Below are 16,994 nucleotides of genomic sequence, written 5' to 3' on the forward strand. Positions count from 1 at the left end.
GATAGAGGCCAAAGAGATGCTGGGATGGCGAAGCTCCCCACTGAGGGACAACATCCGGAGGCGAGCGGCGCCGGTGTAGGGGGAGATGCCAAGGCACCGACCCCCAAAACGGGGCCCACTATGGGACCACCGAACGGTGTGGGGGGAAGATCCCAGGATCGAGCTCCTCTCGCACCGGCGGCACCCCTAAGGAAGGCCCCGGTCCGACGACTGCTGGCCCCCTGCAGCGGAAGGGCTCCTATAAGGATAGGAGGAGAGTGGCCTTCATCCTAATGAGGGCAGACCCATCGGCGGAATCCAATCCCGATCAGGCTGAAATAATAAAGTGGGCGAGGGAGATCCTGCCTGACTTTCAGCCAGCAAGAGCGGGGGCCAGATTGGACCCAAAGAAGCCGACAGGAGTAGGCGACTCTGCCAAGGAGAGTGCACAGAGTGCGAAAAGGCAGAGGTCGACCGACGGTGGAGCGCCCCTAGCTAAGAAGAAGAAGGTGCAGACACAAAGTAACAGATCCTTCGCCGAAGTTACCAAGGGCAGGACCATCATTGGGGTCATTGATAATGGCTCCAAGGATGGCCTGATCCCCAAGGAGCTTTGGCGTAAGGTAGTGAATGAGCTGCATGGGCGCTTCATGGAGGAGATGCTCAAGAGCGGAGGACCCCCACCGGACTGCGAAGACGCAGGGTGGTACCAGGGTAGCATCAAGGTGATAGCGTGCCAAGATGCGAGGTCTGTAAGCCTCTACAAGCGAATGATTGCGTCGCTTGGGGAGGTCTACCCAGGAGCCAGACTGGAGGCGGTGGACTGGGACAAGATCCCCAGCAAACCGAGGGCCCGCGTATGGCCGACAGAGAAGCCGGCGGACCCTGCCACCATTCTGGCCATGCTCAAAATGTGCAATCCCACACTCCCTACGGCGGACTGGAGAGTCGCCAAGGTGGAGGAAGCAGTGGGACTGAGAAGGCAGGTTGTCCTCACTCTAAATGAGGAGACTGCGAAGATCCTGGAGGGTGCCGGTAGCCGTATCAAATACGGGTTCGAGCACGTTGTGGTGAGGATCTACAAGTCGGATGCGAAGAGTAAACCTGGAGGCATCGACTTGGAGATGGACGCACATGAGCTAGACTCGGGGGAACCGACCGAAGAGGTCCGCCCAGAAGGAATGTCAGACGTGGAGGAGGACATTTTGGAAGGGTACACCTCAGAGGAGAGTGACCTGGCGAGGGCTCTTGGTGGCGTCGGCATGGAGGAGGACTCATTGCTGGGCTCCGACACCGAGGCGGAGGTTACTGTGGTGGAGAATCTAAGGGATGTCCCTGACATTCCTGCAGATAAACCTCCATCACAGTAAGGTGGCTTCCGCCGCCCTCCTGCTCCATCTTGCAGAGAATGGATCCACGGAGACAGGATTCTCGGTCTGGGGGCGTCGGACTTCAGGCTGTACACAGCCGATGTAACAGGTAAAAAGCGAGCATGCATACTCGCAAAGAAATGCCTTAATACCTTCTTGCTACCAAATTTCAGCAATGAAGATCACGTAGCCGCATCGATGTAGGGCCCAGGCGGCCATCTAAGAATATGCTCGAAATATATGGGTCATGACCACTTAGGACCTCCACTGCACTCGCTACTCAGGCGGCTTGTGGAAGACAGCGAAAGGAAGGAAATCGACCTAATAATAGGATGCGATGCCAACGCTCATCACAATCAGTGGGGAAGCACTGACACAAACGAGAGGGGTGAGTCAATCTTCGATTTTATCCTTAGCTCTAAGCTTCTAGTTGGTAACAGAGGTTCAGAACCCACCTTCGTCGACAAGAACAGAAGGGAGGTCCTTGATATAACATTACTCTCGCACTCCCTGGCTGATGCAATCACCAGCTGGAGCGTCCTTGACAAACACTCATTTTCAGACCATCGCTATATTGAGATAATAGTAAATTTTGAAAAGTTCACCAAGCAAGCAGTACGAAATCCTAGAAAGGCAAACTGGGAGCTCTATAAAAATATACTAGATAGATCCTTAGGCGAACCGCCTTCAGAGACCATCGAGACCTATGAGGGGCTCAACGCCACGGTAGACAAGCTTATTGCGACTAGTGCAAAAGCTTACCACAAGGCCTGCCCCAAGAAAAGAATAGGTAGCAACAGATCGAAGAAGCCTCCGTGGTGGACCTCGTCTTTAGCCCCCTACAAAAAAAATGCACGTAGGGCCTTCAACCACGCGCACCGTAGCAACACAGACGAGGCGTGGGAAGCCTATAAAGCTGAACTTAGGCAATATAACAAAGAATTGCGCCAGGCAAAGAGGGTTGCCTGGGCCAATTTCTGCACCAACATCCAAGAGACATCAGAGGCCGCCCGCTTAAGAAAGATTCTCTCTACTACAGCCCCCATCGCAGGCTACATTAAGAACACGGAGGGGCGCTGGACAACCTCAAGCCAGGAATCCCTGGAGACCCTTATCAACGCACACTTCCCGGCTTGCTCATCGGAAGGAACAACCCAGGTGATGCGTAGCCAAGGTCACCAGGGCCCACTCAACTACCTACTTAGTGACAGAAATCTTAAATGGGCAATAGACAGTTTTAAACCCTTCAAATCTCCGGGACCGGACGGTATTCTACCGGCTCAGTTATCCAGAGCCGTCATTAACCTAAGGAAATGGATTAAGAAAATCTTCAGCACAGTCTTCACTACTGGTATGATACCAAAGGCGTGGCTGTTCACGAAGGTTGTATTCATACCCAAGGCGGGGAAACCATCCCACTGCACCCCCAAGGACTTCAGACCTATAAGTCTGTCTTCCTTCCTCCTTAAGACTATGGAAAGACTCTTAAGTCTCCATCTACAACTTAACATTAACCCAAATGACATCTCATGCTCTCAGCATGCTTACAAAAGGGGCCGATCAACAGAAACAGCCCTGCACGATATCACTATGATCGCCAAACGAGCGATCAATTCTAAGGAATACGCACTTGTGGCTTTTCTAGACATAGAAGGGGCCTTCAACAACATCTTGCCGTGCTCAATAATCGACGCACTGACGGGACTTGGAATAGACAACCGATCAACTCACCTAATACGGCAGATCCTGGTTAACAGGCGTGTCGAGGCTACTCTTGGAGGTTCGACTATTCGAAGATACGTCAAGAGGGGCACCCCGCAAGGAGGTGTACTCTCACCACTACTCTGGAACGTGGCGGTTAACAGCCTACTGCGATCCTTAGAGGGTGGCGGCTGTAAGATCATTGCGTACGCGGACGATGTTGCTATTGCCTTCGTAGGGAAATTCCCGCAGACGCTATGCGACCTAATGACAGGGAAGCTCGAAGTTCTGTCTGCCTGGGCGCAAAGGAACGGGCTGGGAGTCAATCCGTCCAAGACAGAGCTCGTGCTGTTTACCAGGAAGTACAAAATACCTAACCTAAGACTTCCGAAGCTCCTAGGAGAAACACTAGTTCTTAGTGATAGTGCGAAGTACCTAGGCATCACACTAGACAGGAAACTGGACTGGAAGCTGAACACCGCTGATAGGACTAGGAAAGCGGCAATAGCACACTATGCCTGCCGCAAGGCGGTAGGCCTGAAATGGGGAATGTCCCCCAAGATGGTCAGATGGTTATACACAGCGATCATCAGACCAATCTTATTCTATGGTGTTGTAGTCTGCAGGGAAACACATCTTGGTGAAACCCTTGCTCCAGCGGCAGCACAAGGAGCCCTAGCGGCTCAAGTGGAAGCGAGGGGGTCTTCTATGTCCCCCTTGCATCACCGCCCTAACCTAACCATAGGTTATGCCCACTCCGATCAATCCTGATCAAAAATATATATACTTTAAAGGGTCAGAGATGTCCCTTTTTTGCGTTGCACAGTTTTGACCACAATACCCTCTGCAAGAGTTTAATAAGAGTATTTTCGCTCGATCGGGTTTTTAATTATTCAAGAGATCGGACCCATGGGAATACGTAATTAATAGCAGGGTTTAAAAATGATCTACTGCAGTCTAAACAAATACTTATGTGGTGCACTTGAAGCACTTGAGAAAGGGTCACATAGCATGTCAGCGTGCAATCCGTCGATAAGTATTTTTAAATAGATTTAAGATTTTCATGTATCCTTCTTGTAATAGAATTGTATGAAATAAAAACAGTTTTAAAACGAAACTCATTGGAGTAACTCCTAATTATTATAAGGGGCTCTTCTAAACAATCATTAATCATAAAAAAACCTGGTTGTCCTCTTATAAGCCCGATTTCTTGTTTCCTAATTTCCAGCCATAACAAACACTCAGCCATGCTTGTGACTTGTGATTTTGCTTGTAACCAAGTCAAAAAATGCATCTTAGTCTTGGATGTCTGTTGCTGCAGCGAATCCTTTATTTACGTTAACAATTATTAGATTATTTTTGTAATCAGGGATATAACACTGATATAAAGACTCTTTTTCAATCTGCAAACATGCCCTTGTCCCTCGTTTCTCTCAGGTTGTTGCGATACAAACGAGCTTTGTATTTATTAACACTTCCATTGTTTCTCATTGTTGCTATTGTCAAAAAAGCTTGTTGTTCATTCTCCAGTTTGAAAATTATCTTTGCTTTCTATTTGGTTTGTATCTTCAAACTCATTCTGGCATGAATTCACATCTTGTTTTTTCTTGTTTTCGTTCTCACTCTGGTGTGAGCTTTCGTCTTCTTCTGCGGGATCTAGCTTGTGAAAGAAAACTAAGAAAACTAGAAAATAAACTATTAAAAAATTGATAGCTTGCCAAAAAGTTTCAAAAACGTGATTAAAACAAGAAAGGAAAGCTAAATTCGGGCGGAACCGAAGTTAATATACCCCTGCAGTTAGGTAGCAGCTTATATTATTATATATATATCGGATCGTATATAGTTGGCCGATCCTTATGAGAATTTCACCATCAAATCAATTTCTAATAATAATATCGATGGAGACAGCCCCAAGCATCTTTAAAAATATGTAGCAAGGTGCAATTTCCATACGTTCAGTTATATGGAAGCTATAGGATATAGTCGATCCTTATAAAATTTGGAAAATCAGATTATTTTGCCCAAGATGGAAAGTCCCAAGTCCCATCTTTCTAACTGAAGAAACACAAAAGTTATGCCAATTCCGATCGTTCTATGACCGGCCGGCCGACTCTTATGAAATTTTGTATATAAGATATTTTGATATAAGCATGTGTGGAAAGTCCCAACTCTCTAACTTAAAAACACTAAAGTTAAGGCATTTTCAATCAATCAGTTATATGGCAGCTGTTGAGCTATCAGAGTTTTAATAGCGACCGAAATAATAAAGACTCCACAATTCGATTTCAATATTTTGATTGGGTCAATCAGCTTGCGCAGAAGCTCCATCAAAGCTCCCAAAGTGCATGCGCTACAAAAGAACAACAAAGCGCATGCGAATCTGGGGAATCTGCGCTACAAAAGAACAACAAAGCGCATGCGAATCTGGGAGAAACAAAGAATATGGAACAGCTGACAACGGGAACAGCTCAAGGTCCAAAATTCTCAGTTGCAGGCTGTCGTGTCCATCCAGATCCAGAGAGCGCTAGAGCAAGGCGTCAATGGAGTGGCGAGAGTGGAAGGAAACTTCTTTCAGAAATTGCGCGTAGGCGCACCTTTCGATTGCAGGATCGGGAGCCTTCACGGCTGGAGCAGCAGCCACCTTGGCAGCTGCAGACGACGGCAGCAGCGATGCGGACGACCTCCCCCCATTGGAAGGGTGCAGGCTAGAGTCCAGAATGGAGACAGACCTGGGCGCTGACTTAATCGGCAACGGTGACAATAATCCAAATCCCGGGCCAGATGAGGGATTAAGTACAGCAGCTTCAGAAAATCCTTCGCGGTCAACTGCCAGATGCGACGTTGGAATAACGACCACGGTGGATAGCAGGGGCACTGATGAGACGCAATTGGACACGTCCTGGCTATCGTGATCGTTGTTCAGGTTTCGCTCCAATTGAAAAACCTGAGAACCCGATCGTATGTCGTGGTCCAGCGGGTAATCCTGACTGCATGAGCGACGATTTGCCAACAGACCATCCTGCACCTTCACCACCGCTATGGTTGGTTCTGCCATTGACGAAGCAGTGGGACCATTGGTGCCGTCGAGACGAGTGGAGTGTGCAGGTACCCTCATGGAGTGCTTTGCCATTCCCACCTGAATGTCAAAGCGCACATCAGCGGCAAGCTGTGAGAACTTCCAGCATAATTCACTCCCAACTTCAACAGAGCTCAATCGCTCTAACTCATCCTGGAGTGTGGTAAATTTCTTGCGCAACAAATTCCAACGGCCCCAGTACCATGATGGTCAAATCTTCCTTCTGCACTGCAGCCTTGACCTTATTATGTAGGGCTTCCATCTCCTGGTAGGTCACCTCTGCTCTTCGCCGCAAAAGCCTTTCCCTGCTTGCAGGAACCGAGGCACTAGCTACGTCTCCAGACTCCATTATGCAATTTGTTTTTGTGCAAGGTGCAATGTAATGGAAACAACAGCAACAAGTTTTCCTTTACAAGGTTTCCTTTAAGCACTTTAATGATCACAAATCAATTAGAGCGCGATCACGTCGGGGTCACCAAAGCTTGAGCTATCAGAATTTTAATAGCGACCGAAATAATAAAGACTCCACAATTCGATTTCAATATTTTGATTGGGTCAATCAGCTTGCGCAGAAGCTCCATCAAAGCTCCCAAAGTGCATGCGCTACAAAAGAACAACAAAGCGCATGCGAATCTGGGAGAAACAAAGAATATGGAACAGCTGATAACGGGCAATTAGTGGACCGCTGCGGCTAGTCACACTGAGAGACTTAAATAGAAATAATTATGATATTTGATGCTGGCACAAGTCCCAACAGCAGCTATAGGATATAGTCGACCGATCCCGGCTGATCCGTCTTATATTCTGCCTGCAAACAAAAGAAGGATGTGTGCAAAGCTTTAACTCGATGGCTTTAAAACTGAGAGACTAGTTTGCGTAGAATCAGACAGACAGACGGACAGACAGACAGACGGGCATGCTTATATCGACTCAGGAGGTGATCCTGATCAAGAATATATATACTTTATAGGGTCGGAGATGTCTCCTTTACTGCGTTGCACACTTTTTATCAAAATTATAATACCCTCTGCAAGGGTATAAAAACAAGGAGCTTTTCACCAAATATTAATACAGCTGAGTTGAGTACATGTTTCTAATCATTTAATTTATGTCTAGTAAACGGCTTCTTTTATGATTTGGACATTTTGAACATGCTCTCAATTTTGCTCCCCACTGTAAATACGATGGAATGATAGCTAATTGCTGTAGCATCCCACTTTTCAGCTTTCCTAAAATTCGAAGATGTTTTATTCTTTGTTTTTGTCCCAGCCTATGTTGGTAAGCCCCAAATTTCTTTTGGATATTTTACTTCTGGATTGGAATACTTAAAAGTTCTTGACATTTCGACTATGCTTTGATTCTTTATCTAAAAAAAAAGTTTTTTTTCTGGAGTGTAGAGCTCTGGAAGGATGGGCTCGAACGCTGCTCTGTTGAGTACTACTTCGATTTCTCCGGCTCTAACAAGGACAATCATCTCATTTATTCTAGGAGTGGATTCTTTTGCTTACGACTCAAAATGATATAGTTGAGTTATTGTATAGGGCAGCCAAAACTGAAAACAGATTCTTCGTTATTTTTTAAACAAAGCATACATTTAAAAACAATTACAAAATTTTAATGTTCGACTATATCCTATAACTGCTATATAACTGATTGAACGAAAATGCCTTAACTTTAGTGTTTTTAAGTTAGAGACTTGGGACTTTCCACACATGCTTATATCAAAATATCTTATGTACAAAATTTCATAAGAGTCGGCCGTCTATATCCTATAGCTGTCATAGAACGATGGGAATTGGCATAACTTTTGTGTTTCTTCAGTTAGAAATATGGGACTTAGGACTTTCCATCTTGGGAAAAATAATTATGTAGGGCTGGGCAAGGGCAAAAAAGATGCTCAACAGTTTCTTCTCTTCTTCGTCCCTACAGCTGCGGCAGTAGTCGTTGTGCGGTGAATTCATTCGCCTAGCTGTGCTCCCACTAGCCAGTGCCACGTGATGATTCTTATAGCCGTGCTGACGCGGGTTCTGTTCATCCTAAGTAGTTGGGTTTTTCTTTTCTTTGAGATTTTGTATTCTTTCTTGTTGGCTTCCAAAGTTTAAGTTTGTATGTGGCAATTGGTATACCGGTACCACCGACTCCTTGGCCGGCTCCAGTTCACCCTGGAGCGTTGTTGTGGTGCCAATACGAGACTGCTATGCCTGTAATGTTGCCTGTAATGTCGCAGTGACCTGGGACCCAGATGAGGCTTATGTTATACTGGTTGGCCATCTCGTGGAGATGTGATCTACAGTCTGAGACGGTTATTGATTCGCTGGTGACCGAGCTGATCAATTTAATAGCCGCTTGGCAGTTTCTTTGTGTTAAGTTTATTTTAGTGCTTCCCTTATGGCTAAGCTTGAATTAGTAGTGATTGGGTAGTCAAAACGAAGCTCTGATGCCTCGTTTAGCTTGGTGCCATCACTGTAGAAGCTTAGTGCGTTCTCTGGGTCTGGGGTTTGGTCTCCTCATTCCTCTCTATTTTGAATGAGAGTCTGGAATGATGTTTGTGGAAATTCCCTGGGAGTGCAGTAGGTTGTACTGTTGGGAATAAGTGGATCCTTTAGTAAAATGGTAAAGTAGCCCATATTAATAAGGCTCCATTGATAGGCTTCCTTTAGCCTGATTGCCGCTACTTTGCTCTACTGCCTGCTCTATTCCAAAAAAAAAGAAAAAAGGACCAAAATTGGTGTTTTATTAAAAATTAATATTTTTCTCGGCTGAGCAAAGAATTTTTTCTAACCTTATTAATCCTACTAGTCACCTGAATCAAACGAATTAAATAGTCAATCAAAATACTTTTTCTATTCATAAAAATTAAAATCGATGAATTTGGATGAAAAAATCAAATATTTTATATACATTAAAATTAAGAAGTTAAATTTGGTTGTTTTTTTTACTTTTAGATCGCTTAACATATATAAATAAATAATTTGATGACTATTTTTGGTTCCATACAAATAAGTTGATTTTTTGATTCAAGGAACATCATAAGCACAAATCTTAAAGATTATTGGAGCGTTCCACATGCTCTAACTCGAGAATGGGATATCATCTTGAAATATTCTTTGGCGCGCATATATTTAAAAAAATCAATTTAGTAAAGTTCAGCAGAAAGTCCCCTTAAAGCAAACAAATTTTTTTTGCTTGTGCTCCCCTCTTTGAAATATGGACAAGTATTGTCGTCTAGCTTAGTACACATATCAAAAACCATGTTTAAGGAGTAAAAAAGCTTATTCTTTCCATTGTGGATAATTTTATCCTTTTCATTTAATTGCAATTTTATTTTCTGATATGGTTGTATTACTTAAACAAATTTTTTTTCTCTATTAACTCCTATAATTTGTTTCAAATTGGCATCAAAAGGTTTTCTATCCCACAAATCCTTGGTCAAATTTCTACTAATACACAGGCCAAAGGCAAAAAATCTCCACGCCCAATTTCACCTGCTTCATAACCTTTAAGCTCCCCTGAACCAAAGTCCAGAACAAACATAGGTTCTATCACCCACAGTTTCTGCGGTACACCTAAGAGAAGAAATTTATAAAATTTTACCATATATTGAATTATGTAGGCCGAGAAATGGCGATGACCATCATTGTTTCTAGTACATATCATTTTTGAAAATGTATGTGTTCCGAAGAAAATTAAAAAATGGTATCTAGCAGTTACCATATTTTTGGAATACTCATCCAAAGTTGAAATCTCAGATTTTCTACATTAATTTTTGGTCTTCTATGATTTTTCCCCAAAACATTTTCCTATAGAAAATTTTTATTTTCTTATTGATTTTGGATTTAAAGAAAAACTCGAAATAATTTTATTGAATTTATTATAGCTGGTTAAACAATATTTTCATCAATTAAATTGGAGTTTTTAATCTCATATTTTCAAAAAGTCATGTGTACAATGTACGCCTTTTGTACGCCTTTTTTGTGTACAATTTCTGTAAAGCTTTACTAAACAAGCTGAACCTGAAATAGATTAGTTTTGAACATAGAAACAGTTTTAGATATGGTAACTGCTAGATATCATTTTCTAATTTACGTCGGTACACATACATTTTAAAAATGATATGTACTAGAAACAATGATGGTCATCTTCATTTCACAACCTACATAATTCAATATATGGTAAAATTTGATCAATTTCTTCTCTTAGGTGTACCGCGGAAACTGTGGGTGATAGAACCTATGTTTATTCTGGACTTTGGTTCGGGGGTGCCTAAAGGTTATGGAGCAGGTAAAATTATGCGTGGATGAAAAAAAAAGTTGGAAATTGTCGGCCTGTGATATTAATAGATCGGTTATTTTCAGCTTTACACATTTTTCAGCATATTACCATAAAAACACCAAAAATGTCTTGCAGTTATCAAACTGGACCCTGTTTGACCCTGTCAAACTGGATGAACAATTACAATTTTTAATTTTTTCTCGAGGGACCTGTAAAACCATCGGTGCGGATTGACATATCTAAAAAAATTTCTGTTTTTATGGATCTGAGTAATTGGTGGCGAACAGACTCTATCAAAAACGGTTTTAGTCTATTTTCCTCTCGCTCACTCCCAAAAACAGTTTTTATATGAGTACTATGCGTACCAAACTACAAGCCTGCTACCATGTCTCTAAAAAATGTTCGAGAAATTCCGTATCGCCATATATGCCGTAACACCATATATCAGAGTCTAAAAACTTTTCCGGCACATCAATTTGGCGCGAAAGTCATGGCGCAATGGAGGAGGTTAACCGGACAGCGTTCGACAGAGTCTTACTTACTAGAGTCCTATCCATATTGTTTAACGTTTTCGGTGATACTATATAACTACACTAAAAAAGCTGGAGTTCCTCAAATAAATTCCCTGGGTCTAGCACTATTTGTTCTTTACTCAGCTGACATCGCCACGAATGAGTGTGTAACTAATCTACTGCCGCTGAAAATTAGCAAATAATAGAGAAATTTTCTGATAATTTCGTGGCGTATGAAAATTAACGAACTAAAGTGTAAACCCTGGACCGAAAAACAGACGATTTGTTATTACTTAAACATATTTTTTTAAGGGCAGTTTGAACTCGGGCTTGTGAGAATTCGTCCCGCTTCGCCCCAGTAGATAAGCTTGACTTCAGGATTTACCTAAGGGTGTCCTTGGATTTATTAAAAGATGGTCAAAAGAATTTAAAAATCCCTATATAATCAAATCCCTATATAATAAAATTTATATACATCATGGGTTCGTCCGATCTTGAGTATGAATGGGGTATCTGGAGTCCTCAATACGGAGTACACCGAGATCACATGAATCTGTACCAAAAAACCTTCTGATTTTCGCTCTTAGAGGACATAATTGGGATGCAAATCTTCACCTTCCCTGTTACCATCGTATAATTTTATAAATCAAATTTATTTCACTGACAACCGTTGAACGGTGCTGGGTGTCGTGTTTCTACATAATCTTATCAATGGTAATGTAGACAGCCAGTATCTACTAACACACTTAAAATTTGACGTTCCTAGTGGAAGGACTGTAATTTTCATCCTCTACTCCTCCTACACCTCTACTCCCAACTCCTGGTTGGTTTGACATATGCCCAACACGATCCCTTTAGGGTTTTATTTTCGACTACCAAAGCTTGTCGCTTTGCTTACGGGCAGGATGGTTTCAGAGGCTGAAAAATAGCAGATTTTTGCGATTTTTTTTAAATCTCTGAGTAAATATATCAATTCAATTTTTTTACACGACTAATGGCTATATTTGGAGAGTATCTAGGAATTTTTATTTTTAAGAAATAATTATAATTTATCCCGTGACGGGCAGTCGGCCGGAGTCGCTTCCAAAAATTGGTCTCTTGCGGTGCGTAAAGTCTGGCCTTACAGTGTTATCGGAAATAAAAAAATTGAATTGATTTACTTAAAATATTAGTTTCTTGTGCGGATGAACGAAACCATTTTGAAAAATATGCGATTTTGAATTTTTGGCGCGGTTGTAAAGTCGGAGGTACCATTTTTACATAAAAATCCGCCCATTATTGCCCTTAAAAATGGTAAAAAAAAAAAATTTTAAAAAAAGCGTTCGTTCATCCGCAAGTATTTATTGTATTAAAGATGTGTGCAAAATTTTATTTAGATCCGAGCATTACTTTTAGAGTTACGTTACGCACCGACTTGAAAAAGTTGTTTTGAGAAAAACGCGTCTAAAGTTTTAAAAGCAATGGAAAGTATATGGAGAGAAAGAAACTAGAAAATCGGTATCTCAGCAAGTGTTAGTCCGATCGACATGAAACTTTCACAGGATATTCCTAAGATAATGTTCTATTATACAAAAAATGTTTGAAAAAAAAATTTTTTGAAGTCTCAAACCATCCTGCCCCCTTAATACTGTAGATTCTTATTGTTATATTTTTATTTTTGTATGTTATACATTTATTTATACGAGTAACATTAAAAGTTTATTGTAATGAATGTGGTATTTTCAATGACATGAGTTGTGTACATGAATTCCAGAAGAATCGGTTTGAAAAATGCAGTCTATATGTGACAGTCAACTACGTCGACATTGGACATAGCGTATTAAGTGAAATAATGATATTTCATTTTTCGATAAGAGAAAAATTATCGACAATACTATTTTCCAACACTTAATAACTTTTAGGTGTTGGCTGCCAATTGTAGAGTGCAAATGAAAAGTTGCGGATTGGTTTGATGTTTTATTAACTAGTTTTTTTATAACGTTATTTGTGTAATTGAGTGTTAAAACACCGTAGTAGACTGCCGTTGCGTTTGAAATATTGACTTTCCTCGTAAGTTTCTTGATTTTAGCTAAATTAAACTCAGTTTTTCATCTTGGGGTGTATACTAAATAAAATATTTTTTCCATGTCTATACCGATTTTCTAAAACAAAAAAATATCTTAGACATGTTTGTATATATAGTGTTAGTTTTATTAAAGAAAATCGAAATGTATTTAATAGATTTTGCAGAATTAAAAATAAGTTTACTTTTTCAAATTGATTTTTTTAATATACCTTTCTCACTCCCCCACTAACCTTTTGTATCGGCCTTAGTGCGAATGGGATAAATAATCTGCTGTTTTTGTCTCAGCGCCTCCTTTTAACATAGCCAATCCACTCTTGCTGTCGCACTCTCAATTGTGCACGTATCTCTGGTTGTTCCGCTTACTCCACTCGGCTTACCGGAATTGGTGGTGCAAAAATTGCATTTTTGGTGTACAAAAAAAGAATATTAAAAATATATATGCATATATTTTCTAGATTAATATGTATATAAAAAGATATAATATATATATTTTTTTTTATATGTAGGTATATAGGGAGAGAACACAATGTTTTAAAAAATTGTATGTTATGTTTTTCCCAAGGGTAATTAAATAAAACTTTTAAATGTGATGAGTTTCAAAAAAAAAAAGAAAATGTCAAAAAAAACTATTAAACGAACTAAAAACTATTGAATTTAAACATATTTTCGTTATCTTTGAATTTCATATATGAAAATATATCTAATAAAATAATATCCGCAGGCATCTAAATATACCTTATGTACACAAATACAACTAATTCATTAAAAAATGAATTGAATTGGCGAAGAATGACGTGCACATGGATGTTTTTGGAATGAACCAGTCATAAAAGGACATTGCTCTTTAAAGTATAGTCGCGCTGAATAAATAAGTTGCAAACTATAATCAAGCTGGTTTATACTAAACTACTTCGAATATTAAACATTTTAAACAGTTATTGTTTATATAAGCTAAGAGCTTGCTTGTAAATCATGTAAGTACATTTTAACCATTATTTTTAACTCTGCTAAAATAAATATCCCATTTAAAACTGTAGTTAAACTTCACATCCCCAAAGCCCACTGAAAGTACTGGAAATCAAGGAATAAAATCTTACAAAAAAAAGGTTCCTGTATAAAAAATGAATGAACTGGACAGTCTTAGGCAAGAAGCCGAATCCCTAAAAAATGCTATACGAGATGCTCGAAAGGCCGCTTGTGACACATCCTTGTTGCAGGCAGCAGCCTCTCTGGAACCCATCGGGCGCATTCAAATGCGTACGCGCCGCACATTGCGTGGTCATTTAGCGAAAATTTACGCGATGCATTGGGGTAATGATTCTAGAAACCTCGTTTCAGCTTCACAGGATGGTAAGCTAATCGTGTGGGACTCCCATACCACGAACAAAGTTCACGCCATTCCATTGCGATCTTCATGGGTTATGACCTGTGCTTATGCTCCGTCGGGCAGTTATGTTGCCTGTGGAGGTCTCGACAACATGTGTTCAATATACAACTTAAAAACACGTGAAGGGAACGTTCGTGTGTCCCGAGAGTTACCGGGCCATGGTGGTTATCTGTCATGCTGCCGCTTTTTGGACGACAATCAGATTGTAACCAGCTCTGGCGATATGTCTTGCGGTTTGTGGGATATTGAAACCGGCTTGCAAGTCACCTCTTTTCTTGGACACACTGGAGATGTTATGGCTCTTTCATTAGCACCGCAGTGCAAAACTTTTGTTTCCGGTGCCTGTGACGCATCGGCTAAACTTTGGGATATCCGTGACGGTGTTTGTAAACAAACTTTTCCAGGTCATGAATCTGATATAAACGCAGTAACATTTTTCCCCAACGGGCAAGCATTTGCGACTGGGTCAGATGATGCAACCTGTCGGCTCTTCGATATTCGTGCCGATCAAGAACTGGCAATGTACTCTCATGACAACATTATTTGTGGCATAACCTCAGTGGCGTTTTCAAAGAGCGGTCGTCTTCTATTAGCAGGATACGACGACTTTAACTGCAATGTATGGGACACAATGAAAGCTGAAAGGTCTGGAATACTTGCCGGCCACGATAATCGTGTATCATGTTTGGGAGTAACTGAAAACGGTATGGCAGTGGCAACAGGATCATGGGATTCCTTCTTACGTGTATGGAACTAAAAGGGAAAAAACTGAGAAGATTCATTAAAGGGTGGGGTGGGTCAATGGTAGCAGTTTGCAGATAATAGCACATAATCATGTACATTTAAATCTAATGTATATGTTTTGTGTTACCCTTTTGGTGTTAATGGAAATAAATTTATTAAAAAAAAAGGGTTTATATCTGTGGGTGCGACTAGTTGACTTTAAAGTAGACCACAAAAACAAAGAACTTTATATACATTATTTATATTGCTATATACTTATAAACAAACCAAAAGAAAGCTACACAACTCGCAAAAAAAGTACGACTCTCTGGATCAGTTGTGTAGTCAAATTCCGGTTACAACTACAATTTAAATCGTACATAAAGTAACCTAAGTTCAAATGTTTGAGCGCAGTATGCACCTGAATATTACCAAGAGGTGAAAATCCCTTTTTGCGTCAGTCATTTGCACACTATAGAAACAACACTATCATTATGTGGTGCATCTATGACTAAATGTAACTACGATAGTCTTTTGCAAAAAATTAAATTCAGGATCTGGAAAATTCAAATAAAGTTAAAGCATTTACAAAGAAAAATAACCACGCAATATAAGAATAAATTAAAACAATTGCGTACTAAACTTAAAAATCAAATAATGAAAATAATAAACAAAACACTAACATTTTGTCTTATTATGTTAAGTCATTAATTTATATACAAACAAAAATAAGAATGATTTAAATAACAGATTATGCATTAGTGAAAATGTGGAATACTATTTACATATAATATAATGGCCATATAAGGTATAACAATAAATTGAGATACACATTTAAATCCTAAAATACATAAAAAATTTATAAATGTTTATCTAAACATAGCATTGCGGCATTAGGGGGCATCGAAATAAAGAAATCTACCCTTATTTCAATATCAAAATAGCACTCAAATATTCGTACCTCATTGACCTATGCGAAAAGCTTCAATTGTTTGCATAAACTAAATATTTTCAAAGGATAACTTAATGAAAATGTTAATGTATGGTCCACGAAGATGCTATAAATGTATTGATCAATGTTTTTTCTTATTAGGTATGTTTTAATTTATGTACGTAAGAAGATACATTTTAATTTCCATGGCTATTATTTATAAAAACTAAAGCTTTGACAATTTTAAACAATTACCTTGTTCTATCCTTGAAATTTCAGATAGGAGGATAGTAATAGAAAAATGTTCAAGAAAGGCGGAATGGTAACAAAAGATTATAAAATATAAAACATTAAAAATTCTTAAATTTATTATAAATACATATATATATATTTTTTTTTCATAATTAATATTACTTATTCATTACATTTATTTAATTTTTCTGAATTATTTTTTTATTTGGATTTTATGCATATCTTGTAATGAAAGTACATTTTATTTTTTAGTTTTGAGTATAAACCAGTTATAGGCAGATGTATCTCTTATGTATATGTTTCACACGTTCAGCTTAATTTAATTCAAATCTATGTTGAAAAAGTTTTGTTAAGTTTTTTTTGGTAGTATCTCTTTCTATTACGAAGAAAACCAATTATCAGATTGTCAACAAGCACATTGGAATCTAATAACATGTTCATTTAATATTAAAGTGAACATAAAAAAACATACATATTCAAATTAAAACTAAATTAAATTACTAACATTAAATTATAATTTGTGTCATAGCCGTCAACTCTGCGTTATATCTAGAATATATAATAAAGAAAATTGTGTTAAGCAAATTCTATCTTATTTAATGTAGGTGTTCATTAGTTGTGTGTATTCGAGAAAACTCCGTTGGTCGATTAAAAATGCGTTCATAGACGTAAGTGAAAAGTTGTTTGGTGCAAGCACAACATTTTTATGAATTACCCCTTAAGGGG

At 39.6% G+C, this 16,994-nt stretch overlaps 1 protein-coding gene and 1 long non-coding RNA gene across 3 annotated transcripts; one reads left to right on the forward strand and one right to left on the reverse strand.

Moving 5' to 3' along the window:
* The first annotated feature begins 12,770 nt into the window (after window positions 1-12,770).
* On the forward strand, window positions 12,771-16,853 carry LOC6503209 (guanine nucleotide-binding protein subunit beta-1). Of its 2 annotated transcripts, none has more exons than XM_001963610.4 (3): window positions 12,771-12,959; window positions 13,697-13,949; window positions 14,013-16,853. In XM_001963610.4, exon 3 carries the CDS (start codon window positions 14,097-14,099, stop codon window positions 15,117-15,119), a length of 1,023 nt encoding a protein of 340 aa, XP_001963646.1. In that variant the 5' UTR covers window positions 12,771-12,959; window positions 13,697-13,949; window positions 14,013-14,096; the 3' UTR covers window positions 15,120-16,853. The 2 variants fall into 2 exon arrangements, with proteins under 2 accessions (XP_001963646.1, XP_044572609.1); XM_044716674.1 differs by lacking the exon at window positions 12,771-12,959 and adding an exon at window positions 13,307-13,538.
* LOC123257488 lies at window positions 12,806-13,328 on the reverse strand. Its single transcript, XR_006507558.1, has 2 exons — window positions 13,206-13,328; window positions 12,806-13,051 (listed from the first exon to the last, which is right to left on the reverse strand). It is a non-coding gene; the product is annotated as an uncharacterized LOC123257488 (long non-coding RNA).
* Window positions 16,854-16,994: the final 141 nt, after the last annotated feature.

This window comes from Drosophila ananassae, chromosome XL, assembly GCF_017639315.1.
Source record: "Drosophila ananassae strain 14024-0371.13 chromosome XL, ASM1763931v2, whole genome shotgun sequence".
Lineage (NCBI taxonomy): Eukaryota > Metazoa > Arthropoda > Insecta > Diptera > Drosophilidae > Drosophila > Drosophila ananassae.